Raw genomic sequence first — 14,492 nt, 5'->3', positions numbered from 1 at the left:
GGAAAATTTAGTTTTCCTTCTGGAAAAAATTTGCACAATAATGAATCTTCCTCTCTAATTTTTGCTTGAAAGAAATCTAGACATTTTGAACATTCCAAGGGTAGAATTGCATTTTGTTAAAAGGTGACTCTAAGTAAGAGCCCAGGGAGAACATCAAGGAGCTACATTTTCCTACCTAGCAAAACAGGTGCCCAGTTAAAATCATGGCCCTTGCAAAAGAAACCTTATTGTTTAACTGCTTCATTATCTGACTTCCTCTAAGTAAAGACAATTATCTGTGTTGCCAATCATAGTACCTGGAAAAACACACATTCTGAAAGTGTGAGGAAACTCATCTTACCTTGAAATTCTCATTTAAGAGGATGTTACAGGCTACTGAAGGACCAGCAATTGAAAAACAAAGGCGTGCCAAAACAAACAAATCAGGTTTTAAGGCCTAAAAACAAAGATAATAGGAAAGAACCTAAACTTGTGCAGCCTGTTTGCTTATTGTCAGAACAAATGCTGGGAATGCACAAGAGAGTCAAGTCCAATGAAAAAAAGTGTGGGTGGGAGGATTATGGGTGGTTAATTTTCCATTTCTTTCCTATGATGAACATATGCTACTTTCATATTATGTTTTTAAAAAAAGCTTTTAAAAAATTACTTTTGGGAGGGAGACGCAAGAGGGAAGAGATATGGGAACATATGTATATGTATAACTGATTCACTTTGTTATAAAGCAGAAACTAACACACCATTGTAAAGCAATTATACTCCAATAAAGATGGTAAAAAAAAAAAAATTACTTTTGTTTCTCCAACTACCATATCTGCATATGACAACTGAGCACGCCAGCCCCATCCTCTGGTAGTCACGCAAAAAAGATAATGGGTATGAAAATCTAGGCAATCCCACCAGGGTGGAATTTCAGGGTGAGCTAACCCTCAGTAATTCCCTACTTCAAAACAAAAGATTTTTAAATTTAACTTCTATTTCTATCAAGCAATCTTGACTAGTTACCTCCAATATTGAACTCTACTTAAACTGTGTATCGAGACTATACATTAGATTAAATAAGTAAAATACTCTCTGATGATGGCTGGCTTTGAATGGAAATAATCCATTCACTGAAATATATTTGCTGGAGGAAATGATGGAACCATTTTAACACAATTATTTCAGGAACTGGGAAAAGTTACCCTAATAAAATTCATACTATGACTAGAATATTGTATTCGTAAACAATCCATTTGCAGGCTTATAAATTTACATGTTGCAGAAGGCTGTGGAGTTGCTTTAGCTTGTGTTTACACTTAACAGAATTGAAGGCATCTAGGAGAAGTTTTAGTTGGGGTGCTGATGTCCTGATGAAGAAAGGGCACTCTGCAGTGTAGAAACTACAGCAGAAACAATTGCATCCCTCAGATTCAAATTCTAAGAAAACTACTAATAGACTAGAAGAGTGTTTAACTTCCTAAACCTCAGAGTTCTACATCTTAAAGAACATTGATTCTATTCTAGATACATCATAGTCAAACTGATAAAAACCAAAGATTAAAAAAAAAAATTAAAGCAACCGATGAAAGACAGCACATTACATTCAGGGTAACAATAATTTAAATCATCACTGACTTCTCATCGGAAACTATAGAGACAAGAAGACCATGGACCAGCATCTCTAAAGCAATAAAAGAAAAAAAAAAATCATCAACTTAGAATTTTATATCTAGAAAAAAATATCCTTCAAGGATTAAATAAAAATATTTTCATGTATAAAGCCATATCATAAAGATAAAAGAAAACTGAGAAATTCTCATTGCCAGAGAATCACTGCATTATAAGAAACACTAAAAGAAGTTTTTCCAGGCTAAAAGGAAATGATTTCTGGGGAAAATTGGATCTTCAAGAAGAAATGAAGAACATCAGAAATGGTAAACATCTCAGAAAGTACAAAGGATGGTTTTCCTTTAAATACATTATACCATTGGTTTAATCTCATATGTAGAAGTGATATATATTACAACCATAATGTAAAGCATGGGAGGAGTAGTGGGATAAATAGACCTATACTGTTTGAAGTTTTCTATAATGGTCTGTGAAAACTTAGTTATTAATTGTAATCCTTAGATCCACCACTAAGCCAATAGATAAATTAATATTGAATTCTAAAACATACTCAAATAATTCCAGAGAAGTCATAAAAGGAAGAACAGCAAACGAAGAGAAGGGTCATGAGGAAAACAAATACCAAGATGGTATAGTTATATCTAACAATTACATTAAGTGTAATTTGTCTAGACATTCCAAGCAAAAGCAGAGATTGTCAGATAGTCTTTAAAAGGAAAACCTAACTATATGAGGTCTATATGACAAGCACTTTAACTATAAGACACAGATAGGTTGAAAGTAAATGGATAGAAAAGATATATCACGTGAAGAGTAGGTGTCAGAAGGCTGGCTAAGTTATATTAATATCAGAAAAAAAAAAAAAAAGACTTCAAATGAAGACTTTTACCAGAGATAAAGAGGAACACAATTCATCAAGAACTTACAACAATTATAAGAGTGTATGTGCTTAATATCAGAGCTTCAAAATATATAAAGTAAAAATTTACTGAATTTTAAAAAGCAAAAGATAATTCTACCACCATAGGTGGAGATTTTAATACCCATGTCTCAGTCATTGACTGAACAACTACCTCTCCCCACCAAAGCACTAAACATAGACCTTAGTCTAGGAATTGATTATTGGAGAGGATCTTTATTAAGTGAGCTGCTACTACAGAAGGGATACTATCTTTGTAACCCCATTGAAGATACAATAAAAATTTTTAAAAAGTTTGTAAGATGAGTAGATCCAGAGCATTCCTTTTACTATTTCTATACACGTTCTGCAGTAGTTTTTCTTGTAACATAATTTCTCCAGCTCCAAAAAGTACCTAAGCAGCATTTTCTGGATCTAGCCTGTACAGATTCCCTTCTAATTCCATTCTCTTTGCATAACTTTAAGAATCATTTATTTATTTATTTTTAAACATCTTTATTGGAGTATAATCACTTTACAATGGTGTGTTAGTTTCTGCTGTATAACAGAGTGAATCAGCTATACATATACATACATCCCCATATCTCCTCCCTCTTGCGTCTCCCTAGAAATACAAATCAAAGCTACATTGAGGTATCACCTCACACCGGTCAGAATGGCCATCAACAAAAAATTTACAAGCAATAAATGCTGGAGAAGGTATGGAGAAAAGGGAACTCTCTTGCACTGTTGGTGGGAATGTAAATTGATACAGCCACTATGGAGAACAGTATGGAAGTTCCTTAAAAAACTAAAAAAAACTCATTTTTTAATTGTTATGTTTTGTTCTACATGGCTCCTTCACAGCATACGTGCTGTAGATCTTAATAGTAGTATTAGCCGGTGGACAGCTTGTTTATTTTGTGGCTGTGCTACTAATGGACCACAATGATGGCATAAATAGGCCAATTCACTTTCATGTTTCTTCATCTTTCTTCAAAAGACATAAAACAAGACAGAACAATTTTTTTGACGGATGAAATTGATAATAAGTTTACGGTAAGCCTGGTCTTTGAAAAAAAGGCAGCAGAGTCCTTTTCTCTCTCCAACCCCTCCTGCCTCTGCTAATAGGCATAGTCTCTGACTCTCTTTTATAAAGAAAAGATTAAAGCACCAATTTAGCTCCTGCTGCTTCTCAGAGGAGAGCTGCTTCTTCCTAGGAAGAGTGATACAGAACTGAGCACACAGGTTCTCCATCCCCCTCCCAGTCCTGACATTCTCTGCTCATGAGCTTTGGATGTCAGCTACCCTCTTTCAGCATCTGATCTCATCTCTCACGTGTGCCCTTCTATTTCATAGGGTTGGCCCAAACACTAAATTAGGTTTTTGTGAACACACTGAGATCTGTACAAATATACAAACCGTGAGGCCTAATACAAATATTAGGTATCACCACAATTCTCCACTTAATTAGACCCTATTTAATTAGAGAAGGTGAAAGCTCTAGAATCACCCTCTTAATTATTTTGTTTCTTTTACTGAACCTTCTCTTCTCAGTTCTAGTGTCTTTACTTGGTGTCATTAGGCCTCATGGTTCAATGTGTTTGTGAAAAAGAATGAAAAGATGTTATGTCTTCAGTTTCCTATAAAAACATACCTACCCTTGGTCCGAGTGTAATTTTTAATTACACACATGAAGCATATTCTCCGATCTCAGAAAGTAGCATTCCTCTGATTCTGATTAGATTTCTACTTTGGGATTGATAGTGCAAGTCATACTTGCCCTCCACTGAGTATTTGGAATATGACTCACCTTAGGGTTTTTAATCCCTTCCTTCCCTTGGAAGAGACACTTGGATCAGTATATTTGCCCACCTTATCTTATTTCTCTGTCCTCCACTCCAGGAAATAGACTCATTGCTTTGTTCCCCCAACACTTGAATATACTTCACAATTCATCAAGCTGTACTTAATGGTATACATGCTTTAGAAATTGAAAAAGAAGATAAAATAAAGGGACTTATAAAAAAGTGACTGTGAAGTGCATTCAAGTGTTGGACTACGTATAAAGAAACAAACAAGCAAAACCAAAAATTTCCCCTAAACCTTGCCTTTGTGTGGGGCTTTACCGCCGCATGCTTTCTATATATCACAGGGCCAGAATGTATTTTTCCAATAATACCTGAGTCATCATTAGTCCAGAAGGTTCTTGGGTCAGGCTTGGACAGGATGTTGGCATGATTACATGGCTCTTTCACCTTGAAAACAAAAGGAGAAAAGAAATGATGTGAAAAGATGGCTTCACTGTTTCAGTTGTTTCAGGCCTACAGTTCTACAGAAAAGATTCCAAGGCTGAAACTAGAACATAAAGTGCATCTGTGACCTGATTAGGGTGATCAACCATGCCTGCTTTGTCCAGGACTATGCTGGTTGTGTCACTGAAAGCCCCATATCCTGGGAAACCCTTCAGTCCTGGGCAAACTGGGATGGATGGTGACCCTACGCCTGATGTGGTTTCACTGCCAGGGCTCATGGGGGCTGGAGTTCAGCCTCTTACTTGCTCCCTCATTCTGTGCCTTTTGCATAACAGAAACTACACAGCTGGATGCAGAGGCCCTGCATGATTAGCAAGCGTTTTCATGTAAGAATATCCATCACATAAAAAGCATTTTGGGGGGGCTTCCCTGGTGGTGCAGTGGTTGAGAATCTGCCTGCCAAGGCAGGGGACATGGGTTCGAGCCCTGGTCTGGGAGGATCCCACATGCCGCGGAGCAACTGGGCCCGTGAGCCACAACTACTGAACCTGCGCGACTGGAGCCTGTGCTCCGCAACAAGAGAGGCCGCGATAGTGAGAGGCCCGCGCACCGCGATGAAGAGTGGCCCCCGCTTGCCACAACTAGAGAAAGCCCTCACACAGAAACGAAGACCCAACACAGCCATAAATAAATAAATAAATAAATTTAAATTAAAAAAAAAAAGCATTTTGGGGAATTCCCTGGTGGTCCAGTGGTTAGGAATCTGCACTTCCACTGCAGGTGGCATGGGTTCCATCTCTGGTCAGGGAACTAAGTCAGGTAACTAAGATCCCGCACGCTGTGTGGCGTGGGCAAAAAAATAAAAATAATAAAATAAAAAGCATTTTGGACTTCTATGTAGCCGAGATGGTACTTTTAGTATATATGCTTGGGAAAACACATAATTCAGTTGCACTTTAATATGAATTCTTATTTTATAATTATAACAGAATCTTTATTTTTAAATAGTAGCACATGCATATATGCAATATGTATTACTTATTCAACCTAAAGACTCTGCCTGGTGCACATCACATCCAACTAATAGAATCCTTCAATAAGTACCAGGGAACGGTAATGATCCTTTTTTTTTTTTGCAATTTTCTATAATTGTGATGTGTGACTTTCAAACATATATTCAATTGGGGAAATATAAATCTTAGTGTTCAAATGGATGTTCCATTTATATATATTTTGTAGTGTGATAATTTGATTACTGTGAAAATTCTCTAGTATTTTACTATTTAATGGATAAATTCCTTCCATTGCAGCAATAGTCAAAGTACTCAAAATACTCAGTCTTCCTTCCATTGCAGCAAGAATGTCACTAAGTACATTGTTTAGTTCTGTTGACATTTTCTTTCCATAACAAATCTCTACTGATGAAGGAAGCAGTGTGTCCATTTACAATCTGGCACAAGCTCTTTCTCTTGTCCTGAACTAATACCAAGGAACGTGTAGAAATCAAGATCTCACAGGGTTCTTTGCACCCCTATGTTCATTGCAGCATGATTCACAATAGCCAAGAGGTAGAAACAACCTAAATGCTTATGGACAGATGAATGGATAAAGAAAATGTAGTATAAACATACAATGAAATATTATTCTGACTTAGAAGGAAATCCTGTCATATGCAACCACACAAATGAAGCTTGAAGACATTATGCTAAGTGAAATAAGCCAGACACAGAAGAACAAATACTGCATAATACTACTTATAAGAGGCATCTAAGTTAGTGAAACATGTAAAAGCAGAAAGCAGAGTGGTGGTTGGCAGGAGCTGGGGGAAAGGGAAATGGGGAGTTGCCATACATTGAATATAAAGTTGCAGTTATGTAAGAAGATTAAGTTCTAGAGATCTGCCTAGCAACATGTGCCTATAGTTAACATTACTGTATTGCACACAAACATTTGTTAAGAAGTTAGATTTCATATTGTGTTCTTACCTCCCCTCCCCCAACAAGAACATCTAGGAATAGATCATCATCCTATGTCTGTTAGTATATCAGATACACACATGAAATATTTCACACATAAATATGTAAGTGGTCTACATTTTATTAATGGATTTCCTGGTAATGTAGTTTGTTTTAATTGATAGGAACCATCATTTTAGGAGTCAAACTGTGATAAAAAAATATCATTAAAATATAAATCTCCAGGAGAAAAAAAAAAAAAAGAAGGTGTAGACCAGCCCCATTCCGTGAATACCATTTTGAGTGGCAAAGCAAAAACACCCCTCAAATTTCACTAAGCAGCCCCAGTCTAAATTCCTTCAAAGGAATTACCTCTTCCACTAAGTATTACTCCCTTTGTTAGAAAATTCTTTGCAAGTTGAACAGAAGTTTGGATCCTTGAAACTTTCCTCACTGGTTCTAGCTCGCTCCTGAGTTACATAGAAGAGATCTACTTTCTCTTTAATAAAATAATACCTAGAATATTAGAAAGTAGCTGTTATGTCTCACCTCAGTCTTCCATTCCCAGGTTAGCTGGCCCTCTTCCCTTCCATTGTTCCTCATGAAATGGTTTTAAGTCTCTTTATTGAGATCACTGTACCCCAGAAGACATCCTCTCTGACCTGTGAGCTAATCACCTAGGAGCTTCCAGGTCAGGGCCAGATAATAGCCCTTGAAATAAGGAATCGGTTTTGAGGAACAACTAGGGAAGGACTACAAGCATTATTTCCAGATGTGAGTAATTAAAATGTTTCTAAGAACCTATAAATCTAACAGAGTGAAAGTAAAAAATTCATTGTTATTTATCCACACTTTTTTATTTGGAAAGTCCTAGTTGATTTTATAACTATGGACCCATTTGGGAAATTTGCCATGTATGAGCATTCTTCCTGCATTCAGCTCTAATTATCTTGTGTTTTTGTGGCATTTGTGTCAAATAAACATCATTCCTCCAAATCTCACTTACTTATGAATAATTCTTTATCACTATTTGTTGGAAAAATCTTCTACATTGTTGAAGTTGTTCCTGTTAAATTCAGAGTCATCAGAATGACTTCTTGCTCATTGTGTTATTATCATGGAAGTATTATTATCATGCTGTTTTTTTCATGATTCCCAAGCACCAAATTACCCATGGCAAGTTATCTATAGAGCTCATGGCGTATATTTTTAGCACAAATTTATGCAAATTCATTCATAATTATATATACTGCAACTGTTTGTAAGCAATGCCCTAAAACTCACTCCCACAGTTTCAGGTACTTCACAGAAGTAAGAAAAGTCTATATCAGATGTCAGTCCTGCTGAGTCATCACAAGACCCTTCACAAGTGGCTTCACAAGACCCTTCACAAGACCCTTCACGAAATCCACAGTGAGCTCTTTGGTTTTTTCCTTCTTTCCCATCTCAGGTTCCATGATGTTCAAAAGTAAGCAAGAACACTTTAGAGAAATGAAATTTTGCTTCTCAAATTGCTCTAGTAAGGCTTTAGAAATGTCCCTTGGACACTATCACGGGATGTAAAACCATCCTGCAAACATTAATTTTGAATTCAGTTCTGTGTATCTGGGAGGAAGAAAAGACTTCCTTGATTTTTTTCTCTTGGATGGGTTTATTACATCCAAAATGTATTTATTAAGCATTTGTTTAAGATGCTACCCTGGTTTTTATAAGGACACAAAGGAAAATTGATCATTTGGACTTTATATTGTGATTTGGGAACAGCACATAGACATCCACAAAGCCATAATGCAGCCTGATACTAAGTACCTCCAGGGACTTCCCTGGTGGCGCAGTGGTTAAGAATCCACCTGCCAACGCAGGGGCTACGGGTTCGAGCCCTGGTCTGGGAAGATTCCACGTGCTGCGGAGCAACTAAGCCCGTGTGCCACAACTACTGAGCCTGTGTGCCACAACTACTGAAGCCTGCACGCCTAGAGCCCGTGCTCTGCAACAAGAGAAGCCACTGCAATGAGAAGTGTACCGCAACAAAGAGTAGCCCCTGCTTACCGCAACTAGAGAAAGCCCACGTGCAGCAACAAAGACCCAAAGAATAAATAAATAAAAATAAATTAAAAAAAAAAAAGTACCTCCAAACCCAATGTGAAGAAAGGGTATGGTTATTAATTTTGGTCAGGGTTTAAAGGAAGAATCAATAGTGTAGGCAAAGCTGTTAAGCAAGGCTTCACGGAAGAGGCAGGATTTGACAGGTTTTCAAAATACTGGCGGGACTTCCCTGGTGGTCCAGTGGTTACGACTCTGCGCTTCCACTGCAGGGGGCGTGGGTTCCATCCTTGGTCGGGGAACTAAGATCCCTTATGCTGCGTGGCGCGCAGCCAAAGAAAAAAAATACTGGCAACGCTTGGATTGGTGAGCAGCCAGTAGAAAAGTATCCAAAGTGGGTGGAACAATACAAATAAAGGTGTGGGAGCAAAACCTAGCAAGGTGTATTTAAGCAACTGTTGGTTGAACAATTTCATGGGAGTAGAAGGCTCCTGGGAGAAATGATTGGAAACTAGGTGGAAGCCGGATAGTGGATGGCTTTGAAAGTCAATGAGTGCTTCACTGTGAGGAAATTCAAGAGCCCTGGCAGTTTGTGTGAGAGGCCAGAGTCAGAAAAGACCCAAACGGAGGAGATTAGGAGGCTGCTGTACCCTCAGAACGTAGTGGATGAGAGGAGGATGGGCGTGGGAACCGTGACTGCGGGAAGGAAGGGATGGAGGTGAAGCGCAGCTGGAATGATTTGGGAAGACTTGATAAATGGCAGAACATGAGGGAAGATGGAGGAGTCCAAAATACTTCAGAACTTTGGAACTTGGTGTGTGGTCCCAGCAGTCCACAGTTGCTGGCAGCTAAAGGGACGATTCTGTATTGTGTTTAAGCTAGCGTGGCGGGCTTTCCAAGCACATGTGGTCCCCTGTTCATGTGCTAGGTCTTCAGTCCTCCTAGGAGCACTTGCTCATCTCTAACCTGCTCGGACCAGATCCCCTTTGGGTGCCTAGTGGTGAGGTTTCACTTACACAGTCATGTGCAGGTAGGCTTCTCTGGCCTCCACCTTCGGGCTACAACCTTCCACCGCACACAGGGCAGGATGAGAATCCACCCACACTATTTCACTAGAGCAAACATCCCACAGTCTGCAGATCTAGTATCACTAACCTCCATCCTCATGAAGATGATGGTTTGGACAAGGACAGCAGAAGTCTGATCACGAGCTTAGTCGAGGAATCCCATCAGAGATCACAAGTCTTATCATGCAGGTCTCCACAAGCTACTGACTCATCCTCATTCAGTTGCTTAAGGATAATTACATCCATATAACATGGAGCATAGGGACTATTCTTGGCCCCTGAAGATACAGTGATTCTAAGCAACTAGACAACTGTTCTTCCTTTTGTGGCTTTAATTCACTTGTGTCCTTACTGGGATTTTATATTTTTCAGTTTAGCCCTTGTGATTGTGAATTGCTAAAGGCAATTTACCACCCCACCCATTTTGTTTATTTATGTCTCCTGCCTGGCCCAGCAAGTGTTTCAGTTTCATAAAGTCAAGATATCCAGGTTAAACCTCTATTAAATTAGATGTTTTCTATATTCTACACCAGTGGTAGAGTTCAGAGGATCAGCGACTTGGGGGGCTGGAAGACACTGTTTCTCCCCTTCTTGCTTACTTTATGGGCGAGGAAACTGAGGACTAGAGAGTAATGTAGCTTAAGTTAGTGATTATAGAGTCCAAGTCTCCACTGTTACATTTCAAGATGTCAGTTGAGAGCTGATATTGGTTTCTTAAAACTTGGGTTTATCCTCAATTTTGAAAGTAATTTAATTATACATTTCATGCAGTAAATATTAGTGGATAACCTATGGTATAGTAGGTACAGTACTAGGAGCCACATGCATAGATGGGAAGCAGATGGATGTGTCCCTGACCCCATGGAACTTATTTTCTAACGCTGGTGATTGAGATGAGCATGATGGAGGCAACAAATAGGGTGACATGAGTAGGGAGTGGGGCAATATATGGTCATTTTAGATGCTTTAAAGTAGTCCACCTTCTTACATATTTCTTCAATAATATTGCCAAATCAACAATACACATCTGCATTTGTAAGTTAAAACACAAAGCAAAGCAGGCACATGGAGTTGGTTTGACTGGAATCCAGGTCAAACCTTTATAAATTCTATACCAAAGCATATAGTTAAATTCTTAAGTAAAAATTATTTGGGGTCATGGAGTTTGTAGATTGTGCCTGGCTCAGAAAAGGCAATCAATGCATGTTTACTGACTATGTCATTGATTTGGTAGGACTCAAAAGATGTTAAAGTGGCCAAAGTGAATATATCATAGAATCACAGTATTTTGTGGGTAGAACAGATTTAACAAATGACTTAGTTCAGCTCCTTATTTAATGGATGGGAAAATGGATTCTGAAGGAGGAGGTAAAGTGACCTACAGAAGGAGATACAGAAGTTATTTATATTGTTTATAATACATCCACCGTGGTTAAGAGAAACTTCCTTGCATTTATTGTTTATTTTAGATCAAAGTTGATAGAAATAATAAGATATAGCTGTTTAGAGCATGGGCTTTGGAGTCAGACAGACGTGGAATAAAATATGGCAGCCCCACACTTGACTATGCATGTGACCCTGGGCAAGTTACATAATCTCTCTTAGGCTCAGTCTCCTTACTGGAAAAACTGGCAAAGTTACAGTTAGATTTAAGGTTAGATTTAGCTTCTTCTAGGGTTCAGTCATTGGTAGGAGTTATTATTATCCATGATTATATAGTCATACATGTTAACAGGAGTATCATGACTTAGAATGGAGGCTGGAAGAGAGAGTCTTTTGGTAGAAAAAGTTTACTGTGTTAACTGAATTATCTATGTGCAAATAATATTGGCAAAAGTAAAAAGACTTCTTTCTAGGCATTGTGCTTGCTGAGCACTCAGACTGGAACTTTCTTTGCTTGGACATCTGCATAACTTTCATCTCTTTCAGATATCTGCTCACACGTCAGCTCCTCAGGGAAGCCTTTCCCAACACCCTGTTTAAAATGGAAACTTCTTTCCCCTTCCTGCTTTATATTTCTCTATGGCACTTAACACCATCTCATATATAATTGTGTTCTTATATAATTATATAATTGTGTTCATATATAATTGTGTTTTTTTTAATGGTCTCTTGTAAATTTCATGAGTCCTAAAGGGGTGCTTGGCACATAGTAGGCATTCAACCAACACTTGCTGTATGATTGAATTATTAATCTCTAAACAATTAAAAATGAAGACTATAAATCCCACTCAACTTAAGCTATTTGAGTGAAAGGGATAGTCATTATGGCAAAATGTAGTGGTTTAAAACATGTGTCTTTATTTCCTCTAGTGTTTTAACCCTTCTAAATTCCTGGTGTTGGGGGCCTGAAGTGATTTAGAGTGGGGTCAGCTCAGAGTAGCTGATGCTTCTGTAAATGATTTGGAGTGAAAGAAACTTCTCCCCAGCCCAGCAGTAAGGCTGGGACCTGACCTGATATTTAGCTCCTGACATTATCATTCAAACCATTTTTTTTCTTTGCATAAAGATGTAGAAAATTGTTTCGGCTATACTCTGCTATTAAGTATATTTATTGGAAAAATTATTAATGATTGGCTTTTCATTTTTCAGGTTATTGTCTGACTAACACACCATGTGGCTGGGAAAAGATAATCTTCAAAACTCTTTGCATAGATTCAGACTTCATTCAATAAATCATTTGGATTTGTCCATGACTGATCCATGTCTAGTCCATGATTAGATTTTTCTTTCCTTCATCTAAGACACGTTGCTCTCCACTGGTTTTCAATCATGACAACACACTACAATGAGGAACTTAAAAAATACATACCAGTGTCCGGGCCCAACACAAGAAGAGAAGAGATTGGGGAGTCAGTATATTTTCAAGCTCCCCAGGAATCTCTAACATGCTTAAACCAACTTCTGCCACACAGAAGTAACAGGGATTAAGCGGTATTTATCTACCGCGTACAGGGAAGAGACTAAATATGGCTATTTCAGGGTCACTGTACCGTCTAAAGGTAATATAAAGAATGATTCCCAGGCCTAAGTTAAATGATGAACAAACATCCACTCCTAGGCTTTCTGGGCAAAAGAGAAATGTTTTGAATCTCTCATTGCAAATGACAGTATATTTCTTAGTATTTTTCTCCTTGAGCTTACCTCCAAAAAGGTATTTGACAGGAGGAGAAAAAAAAGGAGAAATCTGGATCTAGATTTTGTATGAGGTTCTAGGAAAAATATTTCCACTGCTTACCTATGCAGAAGCTATATCAGATTCAAGGCCAATACAATTATAATTTACTCTGTGCTATAATTCTTAATGTTTAATTTTATTTTAATAAAAAAGTCTGATATTCAATTTTCCAGTAACACTTTAACCATAGAGTCTAAATTGTCCAATGCCATTGCCAACAAATGCATGGTTTATTTTTCCCTTTGTGAATGGAACTAGACGTCTCCATTTAAGTACCCGCTGTTTTTCTCATGCAGGAAGCTAACTGTACAGTGTTGAATGGTCTACAGGTCTAAAAATATTTCTTATATGCCTTGGCTTGCACAGAGTGCTTCTGCAAAAACAGTTAATAATCTGGCCATCCCAAGAGTCCAGAATGTTGAGTTAATTTTCTACAGAGGTTCCCAGATGTGCTGGAAGACTCACGCATAGCAAATCCGGCCAACAGTTTTTTAGCTCTCATTTGACCTTTCTTGTATCTGATATGAAACATATGTTAAAAACAATACATGACAATTATGAAATGCATTTTTTGCATAAGCAAAACCACCGTGCATACATCTTTTGCAAAGTTTTGAATGGCAGAGATTAAGGTTTTCATTGCGAAACTGTGTTAGCATTTAGCCAAGTTAATCATACATCTTGACAATGATTCTTTATCCAACATCTTTTTGGTATTCAGTGGGTAGGTCATTAGGCCCATGGAGAAATAAGTGGGAGAATGTCCAGGGAATGAAAAACATCTATATAACTTGTGGAGAAGTGGATAGTTTTATTAAGTACTAAATTTCAACTTTAAGGGGTGCAGGTTCTGATCCCAGCCAGATCACTTGAGCTCTTAACTTCTGGGAAGTAAGCAGAATAACAATGTGAGTTTGTGCGTATTCCAAGAAGATCCTGCATGAGCTGTTTCCCTTTGCAGGTATTTTCCATATGCAGCTTTACTTTTGCCTTTTCTTTCTTTTTATTTTATTTTTTGGCCGCGCCGTATGGCACGTGGGATCTTAATTCCCTGACCAGGGATCAAACCCGCACCCCCTGCATTGGAAGCGTGGAGCCTTAACCTCTGGACCACCAGGGAAGTCTTTTGCCTTTTCTTTCTGTATATATTTTCTTTCCTATTTATTTTTCAGTGGGTTCTAGGAAATCCTTACATGAATTTTGTATTTTATCATTCCTTATAGAGATCCTGTAATATATATGAAATATAATTGTGGATCCAGAGTTTGGCCAAGGATCAAATAGACATCCCAGATAGTTAAAAGCAGGAGACTACTATTGAGGAAGAAATGGTGCTACCCTTAGCTGTCTTAAAAAGGAAGTAAAGGTCACTGCAATCTGGTATTGAAGTTTTCCTAGACTTAGAATATCATGCATTTCAAGTCACACTATATTTTAGCATAATAATTACTAAAAATTTTTAATGGAATGTTACAATGGGCCAGGCAC

The 14,492-nt window shown here is 38.0% G+C and overlaps 1 protein-coding gene across 1 annotated transcript in view; it reads right to left on the bottom strand.

Moving 5' to 3' along the window:
• Positions 1-14,492, bottom strand: part of SGK1 (serum/glucocorticoid regulated kinase 1) — a 112,216-nt gene that overhangs the window by 25,625 nt on the left and 72,099 nt on the right. Inside the window, exon 3 of the mRNA XM_036871341.1 lies at positions 4,689-4,764. Within this exon, the coding sequence (XP_036727236.1) occupies positions 4,689-4,764 (76 nt within the window). The remainder of the gene's footprint in view (positions 1-4,688; positions 4,765-14,492) is intronic.

Source organism: Balaenoptera musculus, chromosome 12 (assembly GCF_009873245.2).
Source record: "Balaenoptera musculus isolate JJ_BM4_2016_0621 chromosome 12, mBalMus1.pri.v3, whole genome shotgun sequence".
NCBI classification, from domain to species: domain Eukaryota; kingdom Metazoa; phylum Chordata; class Mammalia; order Artiodactyla; family Balaenopteridae; genus Balaenoptera; species Balaenoptera musculus.
The sequence above is the reverse complement of the archived record's forward strand: the minus strand, read 5'-3'. Positions and strand labels throughout refer to the sequence as shown.